Consider the following 17,475-nt stretch of genomic DNA (forward strand, 5'->3'; position numbering starts at 1 on the left):
AGAGGATGGTGCTGCGAATTGCACAGCTACATGGTCACAATGAATCCAGCTGATTATCCAAATACGCGCATTTTTTAATGCTTCAGCCTCAGTCATAAAAAGTGAACTAAAACAAATTGATTGATTTCTAGAACAAAGCCGTCCGGCCTGGCCAGATTTATAGTGGTTAAGTCAAGTAATATGATTCGTGAATTGATGGGCAATAATAACATCAGCAAGCTGATTTGTTTTACAAACAACAAACGTTTTGTTGTTGCTTTACAATGATGTTTTACAAACAACAAAATGATTTGTCGCTACACTATCGTAAAAAAGCACTCCTCATTGCATTCGCTGACCACTTGCAGGCGTTCTCCAATGCGTCTGGATCCAATGGTCACGGTTTCGGCACTACCTCGGCCGTCTCACGCTACACGACGCACATCATCTCGGCCGTCTCACGCTACGCGACGGACTGCACCTTGGCCGTCTCACGATACACGACGGACTGCACCTGGGCCATCTCACGATACACAACGCACATCGCCTCCGCCGTCTCACGATACATGACGCACTTCACCTCGGCCGTCTCACGATACACGACGCACATCACCTCGGCCGTCCCACGCTACACGACGCACAGCACCTCAGCCGTCTCACGATACACGACGGACATCACCTCGGCCGTCTCACGCTACACGACGCGTATCACCTCGGCCATCTCACGCTACACGACGGACCGCACCTCGGCCGTCTCACGATACACGACGCAATTTAACTCGGACGTCTCACGATACACGACGCACTTCACCTCGGCCGTCTCACGATACTCGACGCACTTCACCTCGGCCGTCTCACGATACACGACGCGCGTTGTTGGCCGACATGTCGCCGGTGGCAATAGCCTGGCCATGGAGTGACGGACGACTGCACGGCACTCTGACCCGTCCGGCCGCTGGGGCGTCAAGAGCCGGGGGTTGTCTTGACCGGGGGGGGGGGGGGGGGGGGGGGGGGAGGGAGGGCGGCGAAGGCCGCGGTCGGCGCCAGATCGCCGGGCGCATCCCGGCCGCCGACGCCTTAAGCACCGCACACGCTCAAACACAGGTAAACAGAATATGGATACAAAATGTGGATACTCGGACAGAAAATAAGAATACGGTATCCACGGGGCGGGGACGTGACTGCACACTGCGCGTCCTTACGCGACTGCACACTGATTCATTTGATGAGTCCAGCCTTTAACGCGAAGGCCCGGGTCTAGCCGTTCAAATTTTTTGTGCTTCAGTGATGGCGTTTCAATAAGCCAAAACACAATTGTAAATGGAATTCGCTGACGGCTTCATGCTTTTGGCGAGCCGGAAACGACACCTAGGCGGTTGCCTTTTGCACAGTGCAACCTTGAACCAGTGCACTGTCGACCACGATCAATATCGGGTGGAGTCGACTGGCACTACGAACACTGGTCACCAGTCCCGGCAGGTGACCGGCCGGGCTTGGGCCGTGCTCACCTGTGAAATTCGCTCCAGGCGTTCTTCTGACAGTGGCGGTTGCAGAAGTACATCACCTGGCAGCCGGAACACCGCTGCAGCTTCTCCGACCTGACGGCGGCGGCTCGTGCTAAGGGTCTGACAACGCTAGGCGGTAAGCATTCCGTCACCGGTCTGTCGGGTAAGCGGCTGGCTCGGTGAGGCGCTCGGGGGCGAGCATTCCGTCACCGGCCAGCCGGGTAAGCGGCTAGCTCGGTGGGGGCGCTCGGGGTACGCATTCCGTCACCGGTCTGCTGGGTAAGCGGCTAGCTCGGTGGGGGCGCTCGGGGGGAGCATTCCGTCACCGGTCTGCTGGGTAAGCGGCTAGCTCGGTGGGGGCGCTCGGGGTAAGCATTCCGTCACCGGTCTGCTGGGTAAGCGGCTAGCTCGGTGGGGGCGCTCGGGGTAAGCATTCCGTCACCGGTCTGCTGGGTAAGCGGCTAGCTCGGTGGGGGCGCTCGGGGTAAGCATTCCGTCACCGGTCTGCTGGGTAAGCGGCTAGCTCGGTGGGGGCGCTCGGGGGGAGCATTCCGTCACCGGTCTGCTGGGTAAGCGGCTAGCTCGGTGGGGGCGCTCGGGGGGAGCATTCCGTCACCGGTCTGCTGGGTAAGCGGCTAGCTCGGTGGGGGCGCTCGGGGGGAGCATTCCGTCACCGGTCTGCTGGGTAAGCGGCTAGCTCGGTGGGGCATCGCTCGTGAGGCGAATGTGGGACATGTTTTGCCGCTCTTCCCGACCATCTTGGCAGGAAGGGCTGGCACCACATAAAACAGCACCCCATGCCTCTGGTTTGCCAGACGCGCTGCTTAAACACTCACTTCTGGAACGCCAAGGGAGTGTAATTAATGACTTCTCTGGCCTATTCAAGACCAGAGGTGCGTTAACAGAAAATTAAATTCAGTTCAGTATCTTCCTTCCAGGTATTATATGCAATGAATCATTATCTTTATGTATAATACATCCATAAGTACTATATATCAATGTATGACAAGTACCATCAACGTATATCACAAAGCCAGTTCTTCAGTGTCTAATTTTCACCCAGTCAGCCTGTTCAAAAAGCGGAATTAGCTGAACTGTATCGTGTGCCGTTCAATCATCGCAGTGCAAGCCCTACAAGCTTTGAGTTTGCGTGCATTTTGCAATGGTGAAGCTGTTTAGAAAGGCTGTAAACTAGAGCTGAGGATTGGCTGCGACTCAGGTTTCGAGTCTAACGGTGGGTGGATTAGGATTCGCATTCGGATTCGAGATTCGAGCTGACTTCGAAGCTCTCCACTGAAGCTTTGAAACATTAATGTTTTAAAATGCCCACTTTAAAACAATTTGATTGGCTTCTGGTTAACTGCGTTAGACGCTTCTGCCAATGGTATGCAGCGTTGCAACGGGTTGCGCACTGCACAACAGTTTGCGCAGGATTTGCTCCTTTTCACTAATTTGCTTTTTAGGGGCTCTCGGGCTTTACGAGAGGAGTGGAGGTGGTCCTGAGGCTCTATGGTACTTCGTTTTACTGTAAACCACTTTTGCAGCATTCTGAAAAGGACCTTTGTAACATTTTCCAAAATCTTATAGGGGCGCTTGCATCTTGAGAGTTCACTGAAGGTAGTTTGCGGGCGCTACCTTCCTTCGTTATCTTCATTCACTCCCTCAGTAATGTGCCACAGCACGTGATCCTTTCATAACTATATACAAATATAAGGCTGGACAATTCCTTGTGAGACACATAGGCACTTCACTGCTCATGATGGAGAATGAGGTTGAGGCTAGAAGCACAATCATATTTGGGAGGAACCGTGGTATGGTTCTTCCCCTGCTACACCCGCCTGACACGACTTGGGTTACAACACGCCCCGCCGGCCATCTCGTCTACTCCCCCCTCCCTCCTGTCCGTCTTCAGCTTCAACATTCCTAACTTTGTTGTAATTATGACTTGACTAAACCTTCCTCGTCCCGCATGCCCCATGCCGAGCTGCCGTTGCTTCTCCTGGTCCTTCAAATTGACTGATCTTCATTCCACTCCACGCATCTGTATCACTGTCATCATACGCTGCATTCATTCGTCGTATCACTAATCAACTCCGGTCCGACAAATTTTCTCCTCTAGTCCCCTCTAGTGGCACAAAAGGGTCGGAGCGAAGTACTTCTGCCTAATCCACTGCCAAAATTGGGGTTCAGGGATCTAGAGCAAACGTTTGCAATGTTAATTCTTCCTCATCCCTACGCGTCAGGCCCGTTCACGAGGCGTTAATAGTTCATTCGGGTGAGGGGTAAAAGCGTCTAACCAAACGTACTTTCCGCCAATACAGGATGGTTCTCTCGTTAGTGTCCACTTCTTTCTGCAGTTGTCACGTAATCCACTTCTTTCTGCAGTTGTAACGTAATCATTGTTTAGCAGCAATGGCCCCATCGCTCAATTATCACGGATGTACGAAGCGAACGGTTGCATGCATGCTGTGACAAGGTGCAAGGAGGCCTGGTCTGCCATCGCTTTCAAAAGCAAAAGGGGTTTGAAAACTGTTCATTTCGTCCGTCTGCTATTGCTGCCTAGAAAATCCTTTTCGACTTCAAGTTAACCGATATTTTTTTCAATTTTATTGCGCCGTACGGGCAGTTCTGGGCACTGAATCTTGAACGGTCGCTGAATGTCACGCGTAATTTATCCTTCGTTCATTATCTGAACTGAAACGCCCTTGAACATAACCCCTTTGCTCAGATGCACTATCGTAATTAACCAACCACGAAGCCTTGGAAACAGTAGAATTCACAAATAAGAGCTTCCTAAAGCAGCTCTCTGGTTCTGACTGATTGATGCGTTTAAACCAATTCCAAAACTTACGCAAAACCGAACCATTGACTCGGAAGGTCATGCTGCATCAGCCACACGCTAAGAATCCGTAAAATTCATGTCGTTGCATTCTTCAGCGTCTGAAGTCCTATCATACGATAGTTCACTGCGTTGCTAAAATAATGCAAAATATTTCCAGGCAAATAATACAGTTTCTACAACGTAGAGCGAAAATATGGCAGGTAACTCTTTCCCGTGAAAGGCGGTCAGAAACAATCAACACGCGCCCGTGCACCCGGTTGGATACCCTTCGCTCGGGTGGGTGCCCATTTGACTCCCTCAGACCTCAGGAACTAAGAGGGCTACAGACACTGAATTCACGGGGCGCGTTGGCCTGTGCGTGAGCTCACTCGGATCAAAGTTTCAGGTTCCTTGGTCATGACCTTCAATTCAAATAAGGTCAAACAAGGTCAAGGTCAAACCCCAAGTTGGCCTCCAAAGTGTCCACAATACCCTGATACCTGTTCTTAGAGAAAGTTCACGTGCTCATTTAACGTCAGTGACCTTGTTTGACCTTTCGAATGTCATGGTGACCATCATCATAGAAGACTGCTTTGAGTTTTGCATCTGAATGGGCGAAAAAATTACGCTAGGCGGTGTGTTCCTAAAAACAAAATCTTGACCCGGATTATCTTAGGTCAGTGACCTATTCTGACGTTTAAAAAGTCAGTGGAAGATGTCTAATGCGGTTTTTGTTTTCAATCAATTCGAAATGAACACCAAAAACTGCCCCATACAGCAAGCCCCAGAGTAATAAAATAGGTTGGTTCTGACCTTGGTCTGATCTTCATACCTGACGCTATGGTCAGGTATGAAGGTCGGACCGAAGTCAAAATCCAAAATTCATTCCCAGCTCAATGGAATTTGGTCATTCAATTGTTGTGTTGCCTAAGAAAGTATCTCCGAGATGTATGGCTTTGTCTAACACTCAGTTGTTGCATGAGACTGAACGACTCCCTAGAAATTGTCGTCACTGAATCCAGGGCCTGACTTTGACGCGCCGTAGGTCAGCGACCTTACAAGACGCATGCAATTGCTTTGACACCATACGATCCGATCCGTTATTCAATCGTCTACAGCTATGCAAAATTTGGCACAGCTACTCCCCGCCGTTCGGAAAACATGGCGGAAAATCCCTTGCGGACCAATCTGACCAAAGCTGTATGCTGGTTATGAGTACTGAATCAGTGATGCTCTAGACCGGTAATCAGAAAACCAATTTGATCGCTGACAATTGCTGCAGAATATTACAGCAATCGTGTTGCGAGTGATTTATTGTTGGCTTACCCAGTTTGAAAGGAAATAACACGATCAATTGCACCGTCCTACTCATGTACTCACCGGACTTTCGAGCAGACTTTCTGACCTCAATGCGGTGCATTAAGTAAAGCCACCAAAATAGAATGAGCCTCAATGCACGCTACTATGCGCGCCACAAGCAAACAGCTACGCATCGAATCCCAATAACAGCCATCCTGATTCAAGTTTTTCGTGAAGACTCGGGCGAGTTCCTAAATTAACTGACCGGTGAAAAAGAATTCGTGGCAACGTTCGTTACCTTCTATCAAATATATACCAAAACAGTGTGCATTGCAAGTGCGCAGCTACGTGTCCAAGCAAAAGTCCATCATTCACAGCTATAACTATATGTAAAGACTCGCGCTACTGCCGAAATCACTAACTAATGATAGAAGCACAATTTTCTTGGACTAGGGCTAGTCACGCAATTGTTTATTAATTGGCAGAGTTACATAAGGAACTGTGCACGTTGCAAATAAATTGTTACGCTTCCAGCTCGCAAGACATTGTTGGGCCACAATTTCACGTAAGATTCGTGCAAAATACAAATTAAACCAACACATGCCATCAGGACATGGATGATTGGATATATTGGATGACAGGATACATGACTTGATAACGGTTCGTTTGAACCACGCCATTCCACAGCCGCCATAATCTATAACATGGATCTAATTGTCTGACTCTCTTCTCAGAAAACCATCTCTAGCATTTGTTGTCCACGGCCACTGCCAAAGCGTTGCCAAACGTTTCACGGTCCCGAACCATATCATTCATTGTTGAGGAGACGCCGGTATCAATGCCTCTTTGCTACTGCTTGTAACTGACTCTTCAGCAACGCCTTCAGATTAGCCTTGCATTTTCCTGGTCCTCTACTCTGATCTGCTCAACAACCTCTCCCGCTTTTTCTTTAAGTTTCAAGTTAGCAGACCTAAACTTTCATTCGTTGTTGCAGCTTGCGAACTCGGGCGCCTCCTCACAGCACAAACATGCACTCACTCAGCGTTTGCTGACCGTCGTAAATATTCGGCGTTCCGACCATTCCAATTGCTCCATGTTCAGTCCGCGATGAGCTGCGATGCTGGCCAATAAAATGCCTATGATATGATGTGATATGATGTGATATGATGTTTGCTTCTGCATCTTTTTTACGTACTTTGGTGTCCTCTGTTTTTGAGTTCGGAGCTATGCGCCAGTCTGGCGATGTCATGTTCACTGGAATAGCCTTTGCCCGATGTTGGGCGCCATGACGTGTGTGTCACGCAAATTACACAGGACATTAAGGCCTGGGCTCCACTAAGCCCGACATATTTATGCAACGACTTGCAACAATGCAACAACCTAATGACAACAATTCGAGATGTGATGGCTCGATGGGGAGCACGTTCAGCAAACGTCACGAATTATGAACGAAAATGTCAAGGTGCATTGGCCATTCCGGCTTTTGAAGAGGTGATGTGGAGGGAAATACTCATTCTATCGATGTTGTCGGGCTATCGGAGATATAGGCCAAGGACACCATTTGAACACATTTATAACAACCTAGCGGGCGCGTAAAATCAAAGACGACTATGTATGCAGGGCTTCCATGCCCAGGTCAGCCGAATCGGTACCTTTGCGGATAAAGGACGTGGGACTTGGACCGTCAGAGCAGAAGTGATCACGTACAAAAGATGCAAAACGTTTGCAAAAGATGTTGATGCAAAGATGCAAAACGTTTGCAAAAGATGTTGTACTCGGCGAAGCCAGCATGAAATCCCAGCCAGGAGGTCTCTGGGTAGTTGACATTGGGAAATGCAGGCTCTCGTTACGGGCAAGGACGCTACCCGAGCGATATTGAGGACGAAGAGCTACTCTGGGTCACAGGGCAATAACGCGTCACCTGTGCGCTGTATTCATGGTCTTCGCCAGCCAGTTGAAGTTGGTATGAACGGTCTGGGTAGCTCTAATCAAAAGGAACGGTGCTTACGCTGTAGAAGGTGCGACTCGACGCGGTCGTCACATGCTCCTCATGAGGATGTTCACCGAACGTGTTGTGCTCGGCGGAGACGGCCTAAGATCCCAGCCAGGAAATCCTTGTGTCAAGGGCAGACCCTGCTTAGCGGCAAGGACGCTGCCTGGGCGACACTGGCGAGAGAGTCATCCTGTTTTGGCGGAAAAGACGTTTGGTTGCATGCTTTTGCCCCTCACCCGAATGAACCCAACCGCCTCGTGTGAAAGAGCCTGACGTGTCGAGATGAGCAGGAATGAACATTGCAAACGTGTGTTCAAGGTTCCTAAAACCCCAATGTTGTCAGTATATTAGGCAGAAGTACTTCGCTCCGACCGTTCGTGCCACTGGAGGGGACTAGCACGACGAAATTTTAAAGCCACTGTTGAGAACGTATGAATACATGTGGAAAGGTGACTGCACCGTGAATGACCGTGAGAAAAGGAAGTAGTGTGATAAACATGATGAAAGAGCTTAGATCGTTAAGACCAGTGAGAGGAATGACACTTCTGTGTGGGGGACGGACGGACGAAGAACAATTTGTCAAATCATAATTACAGCAGTCACCTAATGTTGAAACCAAAAACGGACTGCGAGTAAAGTCTAAGGCAGTAAAGCGAAGCACCAAGAGCTCCAGGACCACCTCCATTCTTCTCCCAAGGCCCGAAAGACCCTAAAAAGTAAATGAATGAAAATTTGCAAACATTGCACAAAACATGGTTGCGCAGCGCGCACCGCGTTGTAAGGCTATAAGCATATTTCTAAATCATCTCAAAGAATAGACGGAGGTAATGGCGTCGGCATGTGTAGGTGCTGAACTTTCGGCTTGTGGTGAGACATCAACCACTCGATAGACTTTGTCATGTCATGCATATCATACCATGCGTGGATAAATTTATGACAAAGTAGTATAGCAAGGTACGAATGGTGCCACATCATTTTCGCCAATATTAGTCTGTACATCTCTGGCCTACCAATACCCTAATGGCTGTGCTGGGCATGCAACCCTTGCAGAGGAAAGCTTTGATACACGAGCACATGCTAAATTCGGCAGTGACTGGTCCCATTGGCCATCTTACACTCGCTAGCACCGAGCTTAAAAGCGCTCGCACTGGAGAGCCTCGGTAAATGGCACGTGCTAAAGAGAGGACGGGCGCGTCAAATCAGCCCCCTTCACTACCTGAGAGACCGCTAGCGCTAGTGACACTGGATAAATTAAAAACCGATTTGTGAATAAGCTTATCATAGACTTGGTTCAGTTAGTGAAAGGAAGATTTTCGTAGCAAAGATATGCATACAAAACCTTGGACATATACCAAAGGCTACATGTACCGAACCAGAAAAATGCCGTCCCCATGATGAGGTGCTGGGTGACGCACAAACATCTGGGCAGCTGGCTCACACCGCAGGCACGGTCGTCTCCCCGCGACTACTGACATCCGACCCTGAATCCCGGCCGGCGGCGGTCCCGGGGCGCAGCCAGCGGGCGCTCACTTGTCCAGGCAGAACGCGCAACGGACGCGCGCGGCTTCCGCCTTCAGCACGTAGACGAACGGGTCGGCAGAGACCAGCAGCTGACCACGGCGCACGTGCGGCTTGTTGGCCACGCGCAGTACGCCCTTGACGGCCAGCGGCGGCGGCGGCGCGGTGGCGTGCCAAGGATCCGCCATGGCCCGGTCACGGTGGTGGCATGGGCCGGGCTGCGGGGCGGCGCGGGCGGCGTGTCTGAGGCGCGCGGGGGCAGGCGACGACAGGTACTGAACGGCCGACAACACGAGCCCTTGGCACTGAGCGACACCAAGCCTTCTCCATTTAATGTCGCTTGGTCGATAACCTATCTTTTTCAGACGATAGTGCCCTGGAGTCAGGTCAAAGGTCGCCAAAAATGCCAAAAACCGGAGTACATTTGGCACACAACCCCATGCTCCCAGCCTGCAACACAGACCGCCACAAGCCTTCACCAGTGGATGCACGATGGTCGATAAATATGCTTTCCAAAACGTGGTGATCCTGGGTCACGTCAAAGATCACAAAAAACGCCAAAACCCATCAAAATTTGGTGCAGACGATCCGATGTTGCGAGGCTACGGGACGGATGGGTACAAAATATTTACCAATCGATGCGCTATGGCCGATAACCTATTATTACGAGACCACGGTGACTCCGGGTCAAGTCAAAGGTTTCCACAAAGCACCCGAAGCCAGAAATTTATGTGCAAACAACCCATGCTCCGAGCTTATGGGACTGATCGGCACAGACTTTCACCAATCGAGACATCATGGTTGATAACCTAACCTCTGCAGAACATGGTGACCTGATGTTGGGTCAAAGGCCACAAAAACGCCTGAAACCGGCAAAAATCATAGGCTCGGTGACAGGCTGGTTTGCGTCTTGTGGTACGCAAAAGAAGAAAAGGAACGTGTTGCTGTCATTCATGTCCCTAAACCGTCTCCCACACCCCCGCCTGCAAAATATCCTTACATCACCGGGTGGCTTGTCAAATCCAGTTCTTGCGAGATCCCAGATTTTGACCCTTGGGATGAGAGTATTGCACAAGTTATCAGTAACGAGACGCCGTTCCGCGGATGCCATAAGCAATCCATTGTGGAAATACAGCAGCACGGCAGCATGCTGTTCATGTTTAAAGACAAAAACGTGCAAAAACAGCCATGTGAGCCCGAGTGCTGTTATAGAAATGTCTCGAGGGCGGATGAAGGGCATTCGGACGACAACTATCAATTCGGCACAAAGCTCGTTTGCTTCGAAGGGGAGCACATGCTCAGAGTAAAGGAAGAGTTCATTCATATCAGATGTTTTTGTACCCACAATAATGCTACAGTTCATGGAGATTTTCGTGCATTCATCATTCCAAAAAAAGTGTCAGGGAGTTCAATACCTTCCAACAAAACCAGACAAAACGAAAATGATGAGGTGCTCAACGTCTATCTCATCGGCCTTGACTCCGTTTCGAGGCTTAACTTTCGACGTTTCTTGCCCAACATTGAAAAGCCTTTGATCGACAAATTTCACGGAATTCCGATGATGGGTCTTAACAAAATAGGCGTCAACACTTTCCCAAACATGCTGGCCTTCCTTAGTGGCCACGTGGGACCGCTGACCTATGTCAGCGGTCCCACGTGACTGAGAGCACTGCTGAATAACAGCGCAAACTGAGGAGTGGTGGCCTCGTTCATGAAGTCTTGTAGCAACTGCAGTTGGAAATCGATTTGCGGTCTTTTGTTGATGCATAAAGTTTTCCGGCTTTTCACGTACGAAGAATGTTCGATGGCTTGGTAGAGAGATCTCAAGTAATAGTCTGTGGGGGTTCTGTAGAAGCCTTGCTTCTTGTAGTTGAATGTTGCGATCTCAGGGGTGTCTTCATTGAACATGGTGATGTAGCCCAATCTGGAGAATTCTTTCCAAATGAATGGAAGGTCATCGAATGGCTCTTTTCTCGGGGATTGGTTCAACTGATCCATCTGTAGGCCACTAAGGAAGGCCAGCATGTTTGGGAAAGTGTTGACGCCTATTTTGTTAAGACCCATCATCGGAATTCCGTGAAATTTGTCGATCAAAAGCTTTTCAATGTTGGGCAAGAAACGTCGAAAGTTAAGCCTCGAAACGGAGTCAAGGCCGATGAGAGAGACGTTGAGCACATCATTTTCGTTTTGTCTGGTTTTGTTGGAAGGTATTGAACTCCCTGACACTTTTTTTGGAATGATGAATGCACGAAAATCTTCATGAACAGTAGCATTATTGTGGGTACAAAAACATCTGATATGAATGAACTCTTCCTTTACTCTGAGCATGTGCTCCCCTTCGAAGCAAACGAGCTTTGTGCCGAATTGATAGTTGTCGTCCGAATGCCCTTCATCCGCCCTCGAGACATTTCTATAACAGCACTCGGGCTCACATGGCTGTTTTTGCACGTTTTTGTCTTTAAACATGAACAGCATGCTGCCGTGCTGCTGTATTTCCACAATGGATTGCTTATGGCATCCGCGGAACGGCGTCTCGTTACCGATAACTTGTGCAATACTCTCATCCCAAGGGTCATAATCTGGGATCTCGCAAGAACTGGATTTGACAAGCCACCCGGTGATGTAAGGATATTTTGCAGGCGGGGGTGTGGGAGACGGTTTAGGGACATGAATGACAGCAACACGTTCCTTTTCTTCTTTTGCGTACCACAAGACGCAAACCAGCATGAAACACACCAAACCGATCGTGATTTTCAACATCTGGGTTTGCCTGTTCACATGATGAGTCCTTGAACATGCCATCCTCTTCCCCATGACACATAGTTTTAAAGCCTTGTGAGCCATGGATTTTCTATTCCAGAATCCTTAGCCTGAGAGGTGTAAAAGACTGGCTCGTTGAATCCCCGCGCGTTTGTTTTGCGCACCGGCAGACGCTCCGCCAATGTTGACACCGTCGGTGTTATCGCTGGGAGTTCGTGTTGATCGATGGGCCAACCGATCACCGCCGTATCTTGCCGAAATTTGGCTACTGCTTCGCAGGGGTTTGGCGCTAATCTTTCTTCACTCCGATCATTCGACTCACGAGGAAAGCGACCTGAAATAAGAACGGCACCGTGAAAGAAAAAGAAGCGAATGCAGTACGCAGTTTTCATTCAACCTTGAACGCAACTAATAGCTCGTGCACCACTTGCGGGCACCTCCGCTTCTAAGTTCTTGTAAATGATTTCTAATTTGTGAGCAGAGAGCTCTTATTCTTATTCTGCTACTAACTCACATTCAGTATACTACACGAGTTGCTGGGTGAACGACGTTATGAACAAAGTATTGGCTATATTGGCAAAACTAGACGTCGCGAGCTGTGCTCGGAGTCACGACTACCTGCCAATGCCGGGAACCTCGTGACCATGAACGGGTTGCGGACAAAGACACGTATAGAACAACGTCGCTGGACACTTTTTTCTTGGGATAAAATCGGAATGCTGAAGGTTCGTTTGGATAAGGCCGTATTGGGTGAAGTAAGTGAGGTCAAAAGGTCAGATACAATTAGGCTCGCATTGCATAAGGTTCGTCGGGGAAAAAGTTCGCGACGAAATCTTCGTGCTCGCCAAAGTCCACGCGGAAAAAAATTAAAAGGGTCATACCCAACAGTTCGCAAATGCAGGTCAAAGGTAAAATTCCTTTGGAAAAAGTGCGTTGGCAGCAGTTCGTATGCAGATGCCCAATGTAAGTTCGAATGCAGATCCCATTCTTGGGCCGGGCCTCGGATGAAATGTGACCGCGGAGCCACCACCACATCACGCCGACGACGCAGGGCGGGCAGCGGGGAAGGGAGGGGGGGGGGGGGGGCAGGAGATGACATTAGACAGCGGCAGTTGCACAGGCCAGGTCAGACTAGCCTAGCTCGTCGTGACATGAAGTTAAATGCCACCGGCGGCGAGGACATGAATCTGAATCAATGAATGTGAGCAGCTTAAACTTGTCCCGGGTTGGATGCGACAGTAGGTTGAAAAAAGCACGTCAACTGCAGATTAACCGCCGTGTTTGCTGTGTTTAGCCTTTATCTTCCACCCTGATGCCGCTTCTGTTGGCGCCATCAGCCTGGCCATGGGCGTAGTTTCGCGAAATGAGTTTGGGCCGAACAGTGAAAAATGACTGAACATACCCAAAATACGTCAGCAAACGGGTTTCACCCGGTTTTGGTCTTCGCAAAGCGTGGTTGGAAGAAGGGTGGAGCTGGAGTCCATGACAGGGGAGAGGAGGGGAGGGGAGAGCTGAAGCTCGAAATTGAATTGGAAACTACACGCCTGCACCTGACGCCCTTTGAGCGCGCCACTGACTCAAGCCGACGGTCGCACGGGAAGTCAGCTGCACTATTGGAGGATGGTGGGCAGACGCGCGCTTGATGTTTGGTCTTTGTCAAGTAGCTTTGATTGCGTAAAAAAGTAACCCGTTACATGGAGAGAAAGACGTACCTGCTGTACCCTCTTGGCTGCATCTTGGCTCGTAAGGGTGCCGATAACGTAGTGGTTAACGCGCCTGCGCTGACGTGTGACGCCGCGAATATCGCATATTAGCGACACCTGCGCGCTGCCGGTGCATGGTTTGGTACCCGGGGATCGAACTGTCCTGGAACGCTGGCCATTCAAACACTCCGTGCAAACTTAGTTCTAAGTAAGCGATGATTACGAACGTTTGCGTGCGTATTTTTGTCACACGAACTTTATATGTTACGGGCGGTCGCGTAGACATGATTTCCTACAGCGATTTTGTATGCACTTAATACATACGAATTTTTCCTGCCGATTTTTTTGTCAAGACGAATATTTTTACACGCGTACTTGACACCATTTGAACATTCGCCTGTGGACTGGTGCCGACGAACTTTTACGTACGCACTTTCCCATATGATCTATACCTTGCGCACATTTCCTACGAACTTTATGTATCTGACCTTTTTTCGCAATAAGCTTTTGTCCTAAACCCACCAAGAGGTATTGGTTAAACTTTGTTATCAAACAGTGTTTTCATTTTCAGTCGTGTAGGGATTTCAGCTCCACCAGCTCGGGAAGAAGGTGGGCCAAGTTTGGTGAGAGATACGTTTGTCACTACTTTGGGCAGACTTAGCCACTTTTCCCGCTCAGCCCTCCTTCTATTCTTTGTCAACTTACTTTGCGAAATTGCGCCCCTTGGTATCCATTAAGCATTTGGCGATATGACAAAATTCGAGGTGCTGCGCCTTCGAAAAATCAAGAGCGTATGGCGTTATTTGATTATGTCAAACAAGCCTGCTTGAGGCTAAACAACACTGCTGCTGCTGAGCGCTCTCAACATTGGGCTCAGGGCTCCCATGTGCTCATCTTTTCACTGTTTATTCTATCTATCGTAAATCACGACAGATTTTGATGGCTCACAGGTAAATATGGCGTTCAGAAGAGGCACTTGGCAACTGTAGCTGATACACAGATCTTCCTGCCAGGCACATCAGCCAACCGTTCTTTAAAGCCACGAGACAACATTTAACTTGTGATTCATTATGTCGCAGTCGCAAATGAAGGTTGATAGGCATGCTATTTCAAGCAGAAAGGTCTTTTGATTGAGAAATTCCGCGTTGCAAGTGACTCACATGCAATGCTGTGTTGATGGGAGAGCACTGGTTTGATTCATTCTTGACTTCTGGATGCAAATTGCTACATTCTGGACCTTTAATTTCAAATGAAGATAGTCGCGTGATACTAGGTGTGACGCACTGATATCCTTATTAGAAAAAATCCGACGCGACGCACACCGTGACGCCAGAAGCTGGACTTCCAGGGAGACAAGGTCAGAGACGTTCATAGTGCAAAACACAGAAGAGGTTAATGCACAAGTTCGAGCTTCTGAAAGTGGTAAGATTGAGACTCAGAAGGCTAATGTTTTTAGCGACGAGCTCAAAAGGTCAAAATTTCTAAGGCTCAAGGCTTGGAAAGCTTTAGTATAGGAAGTCAGATACACGTTTCAGAGGTTCAAAGCTTAGAAGGTCAAGGTTCTTAAGGTCAAGATCGCATTCTGCTGACGGATAACTGGACATCATTGATGAAGGTCACTCGATGTTGGATACCGGCCAGCCCAGACTGCGATCAACCGATGGCTAATGACTAATGCGCGCCCGTGGAAATGGTCTAAAGGTACGCAGCTAAAATCTTTCTTCGAGAAGGATGAGGGGAGGGAGTAATGAGCCAAACATTTCCAGGTTCTTGCGAATCGGACAGAACTTGTTGGAAATCGCTCAGTATGAGAGCAAACATTTCATTCATGGTGGAGGGGGGCGGGGGGGGGGGCACTTCCATGGCTCCACAAGACCTCCGTGACTCCCCCTGGTTATATCCCTGCGAGTGTGGAGTAAAACATGTTCCTCATTTTCTTGGGTGTCATCAAATTAAATTAGATTAATCCCAAGACCTTAAGCAACAAGTGCATTCCCGTACTTTTTTGTAAATGATCCAAACAAGCGTGAATTCCACGTCGTCGACATTTTCGTCGCAGCAAAGATGACGTCAAGGCGCATATCGTCTGATGCCAGCGCTGCACGAGCGCCTCCTCCGTTGGCCGCCATGATGGGGTAACGTCACGATCGCCGAACGGACGGACCGATAGCGTCTTCGGCCCTGTCATCGTCAGCAGACGTCCCTGGTAATTCTGTGGATGATCATGTCACACAACGCGATACATCAGGAATCGAACAGTTAATCGTGGGGTGCTGATCCCATCACAGACAGGTGCCAAATGTGTCAGGATTCCAAGTGGCCTTAATATGGAGCGTGCTGGTTGGACTTCAGGTAAACGGCATCAGATACAGCAGAAATTCTGAATCAGCGCCCTGAACTACCCTGAACAGGACATGAACTCAAAAAGGCAGCCGAGATCCACGAGGATCAACAGTGGTCTGCGGCTTCAGTGGATTTGAAGAGGCCTCGTCATTGTAGAAGAATAATGCTTTTAGCCCGTTATCGTTATTTTTATCATCATTCTAAGTGGCATTATCTGTCGTGGATCGAGGGTCATTGATGCTTGCCTATGCATACATGCACGTCAGAAATTGGAGAAAAAGAAGTATTTCGTGTGCGACACCTTTTATGCCTTAAGTTATCTTGAGCCCTACCACGGTGAAATTGTTGGTGAATGCACGAATCAGCCTTGTGTGAAATCTTAAAGGGCCAGCACGCATGATGGGCTATGTTTTCGTGAGAGGTTCACAAGTTGCAAACAATTCACTTATACCTCGATTTTAAAGACGTGAACTCGGAATAATTAATTCTCTGCAAATCCGCATGCATTTCGAAAGCCTCCCTCGTTCATCGCATCGACCAACGCCTAATGTCTTTTTTACGATGATGGAAGGCTCACTCGTCGGTGCCACAGATCGAAGGTGGCTCACAAACCCTCACTTAGCTCGGTCGATCGTCCACTTAGCATAACAGGGCTGCGCGCGGGTGGGCAGAGCGGGTGCCGGGTGGTCGGGCCGGGGTGGCGGTGAGGCCAGCGGGCGGGTGGGGGGTGGGCAGAGCGGGTGCCGGGTGGTCGGGCCGGGGTGGCGGTGAGGCCAGCGGGCGGGTGGGGGGTGGGCAGAGCGGGTGCCGGGTGGTCGGGCCGGGGTGGCGGTGAGGCCAGCGGGCGGGGTGAGGGGGGGGGGGGGGCAGAGCGGGTGCCGGGTGGTCGGGCCGGGGTGGCGGTGAGGCCACAGCGGGCGGGTGAGGGGGGGGGGCAGAGCGGGTGCCGGGTGGTCGGGCCGGGGTGGCGGTGAGGCCAGCGGGCGGGTGGGCAGAGCGGGTGCTGGCTGCTCTTTACATCTCTTGTCTTTTACGGAGCCAAACAAGCTTAACCCGCGCCCGGCCGGGGTCTGGAACAAACGCTCGCAACCGGGGGGGGGGGGGGGGGGGGGGAGTTAACTGCCACCTGGGATCTAAAACTTCCAGATGTGGCACTAGAAAAACTAAGACACCGTTATGAAAACCTCATCAAATTGTGGACAATGCACACTAAATTTCTGACCTTAGGTCAAACGGAGGTTCACAAGGGGTCACGGAAGAAAAAAGTCGTTCTGATTGTCACCAGAACGACAGTGATACAAACGACAGTGATACGAACGACAGTGATCTATCAGTGATAGATGCTGTCAAATTATGTGTTAATACGTCAAGACGGATATTAAGGGCACAGAAGTAAGCAGTAAGACCGTGGGGAGTCTATTCCAAACACTTTTCTTCCCATACAAGGATAAGGTCACCGTTCAAAACTGGTCTACCAGAAGCCTACAAGAATACTTTTTTGTTTTCTTTCACCAGGTGCTTTTGACTTAGGTCATTTTATCATGTGCAGCTGTG

The 17,475-nt window shown here is 49.6% G+C and overlaps 1 protein-coding gene across 2 annotated transcripts in view; it reads right to left on the reverse strand.

Annotated features, from left to right (window-relative positions):
• Positions 1-17,475, reverse strand: part of Smyd3 (SET and MYND domain containing, class 3) — a 41,061-nt gene that overhangs the window by 8,321 nt on the left and 15,265 nt on the right. For both annotated transcript variants that reach the window (XM_037226080.1, XM_037226078.1), the window contains exons 3-5: positions 12,040-12,209; positions 9,128-9,333; positions 1,488-1,577 (exon numbers count right to left, since the gene is read on the reverse strand). In XM_037226080.1, coding sequence (XP_037081975.1) covers positions 1,488-1,577; positions 9,128-9,303 — 266 coding nt within the window. In that variant the 5' untranslated portion in view covers positions 9,304-9,333; positions 12,040-12,209. The remainder of the gene's footprint in view (positions 1-1,487; positions 1,578-9,127; positions 9,334-12,039; positions 12,210-17,475) is intronic.

The sequence above is a fragment of the Pollicipes pollicipes genome, unplaced genomic scaffold (assembly GCF_011947565.3).
Source record: "Pollicipes pollicipes isolate AB1234 unplaced genomic scaffold, Ppol_2.1 Scaffold_5724;HRSCAF=6776_pilon_pilon_pilon, whole genome shotgun sequence".
Lineage (NCBI taxonomy): Eukaryota > Metazoa > Arthropoda > Thecostraca > Pollicipedomorpha > Pollicipedidae > Pollicipes > Pollicipes pollicipes.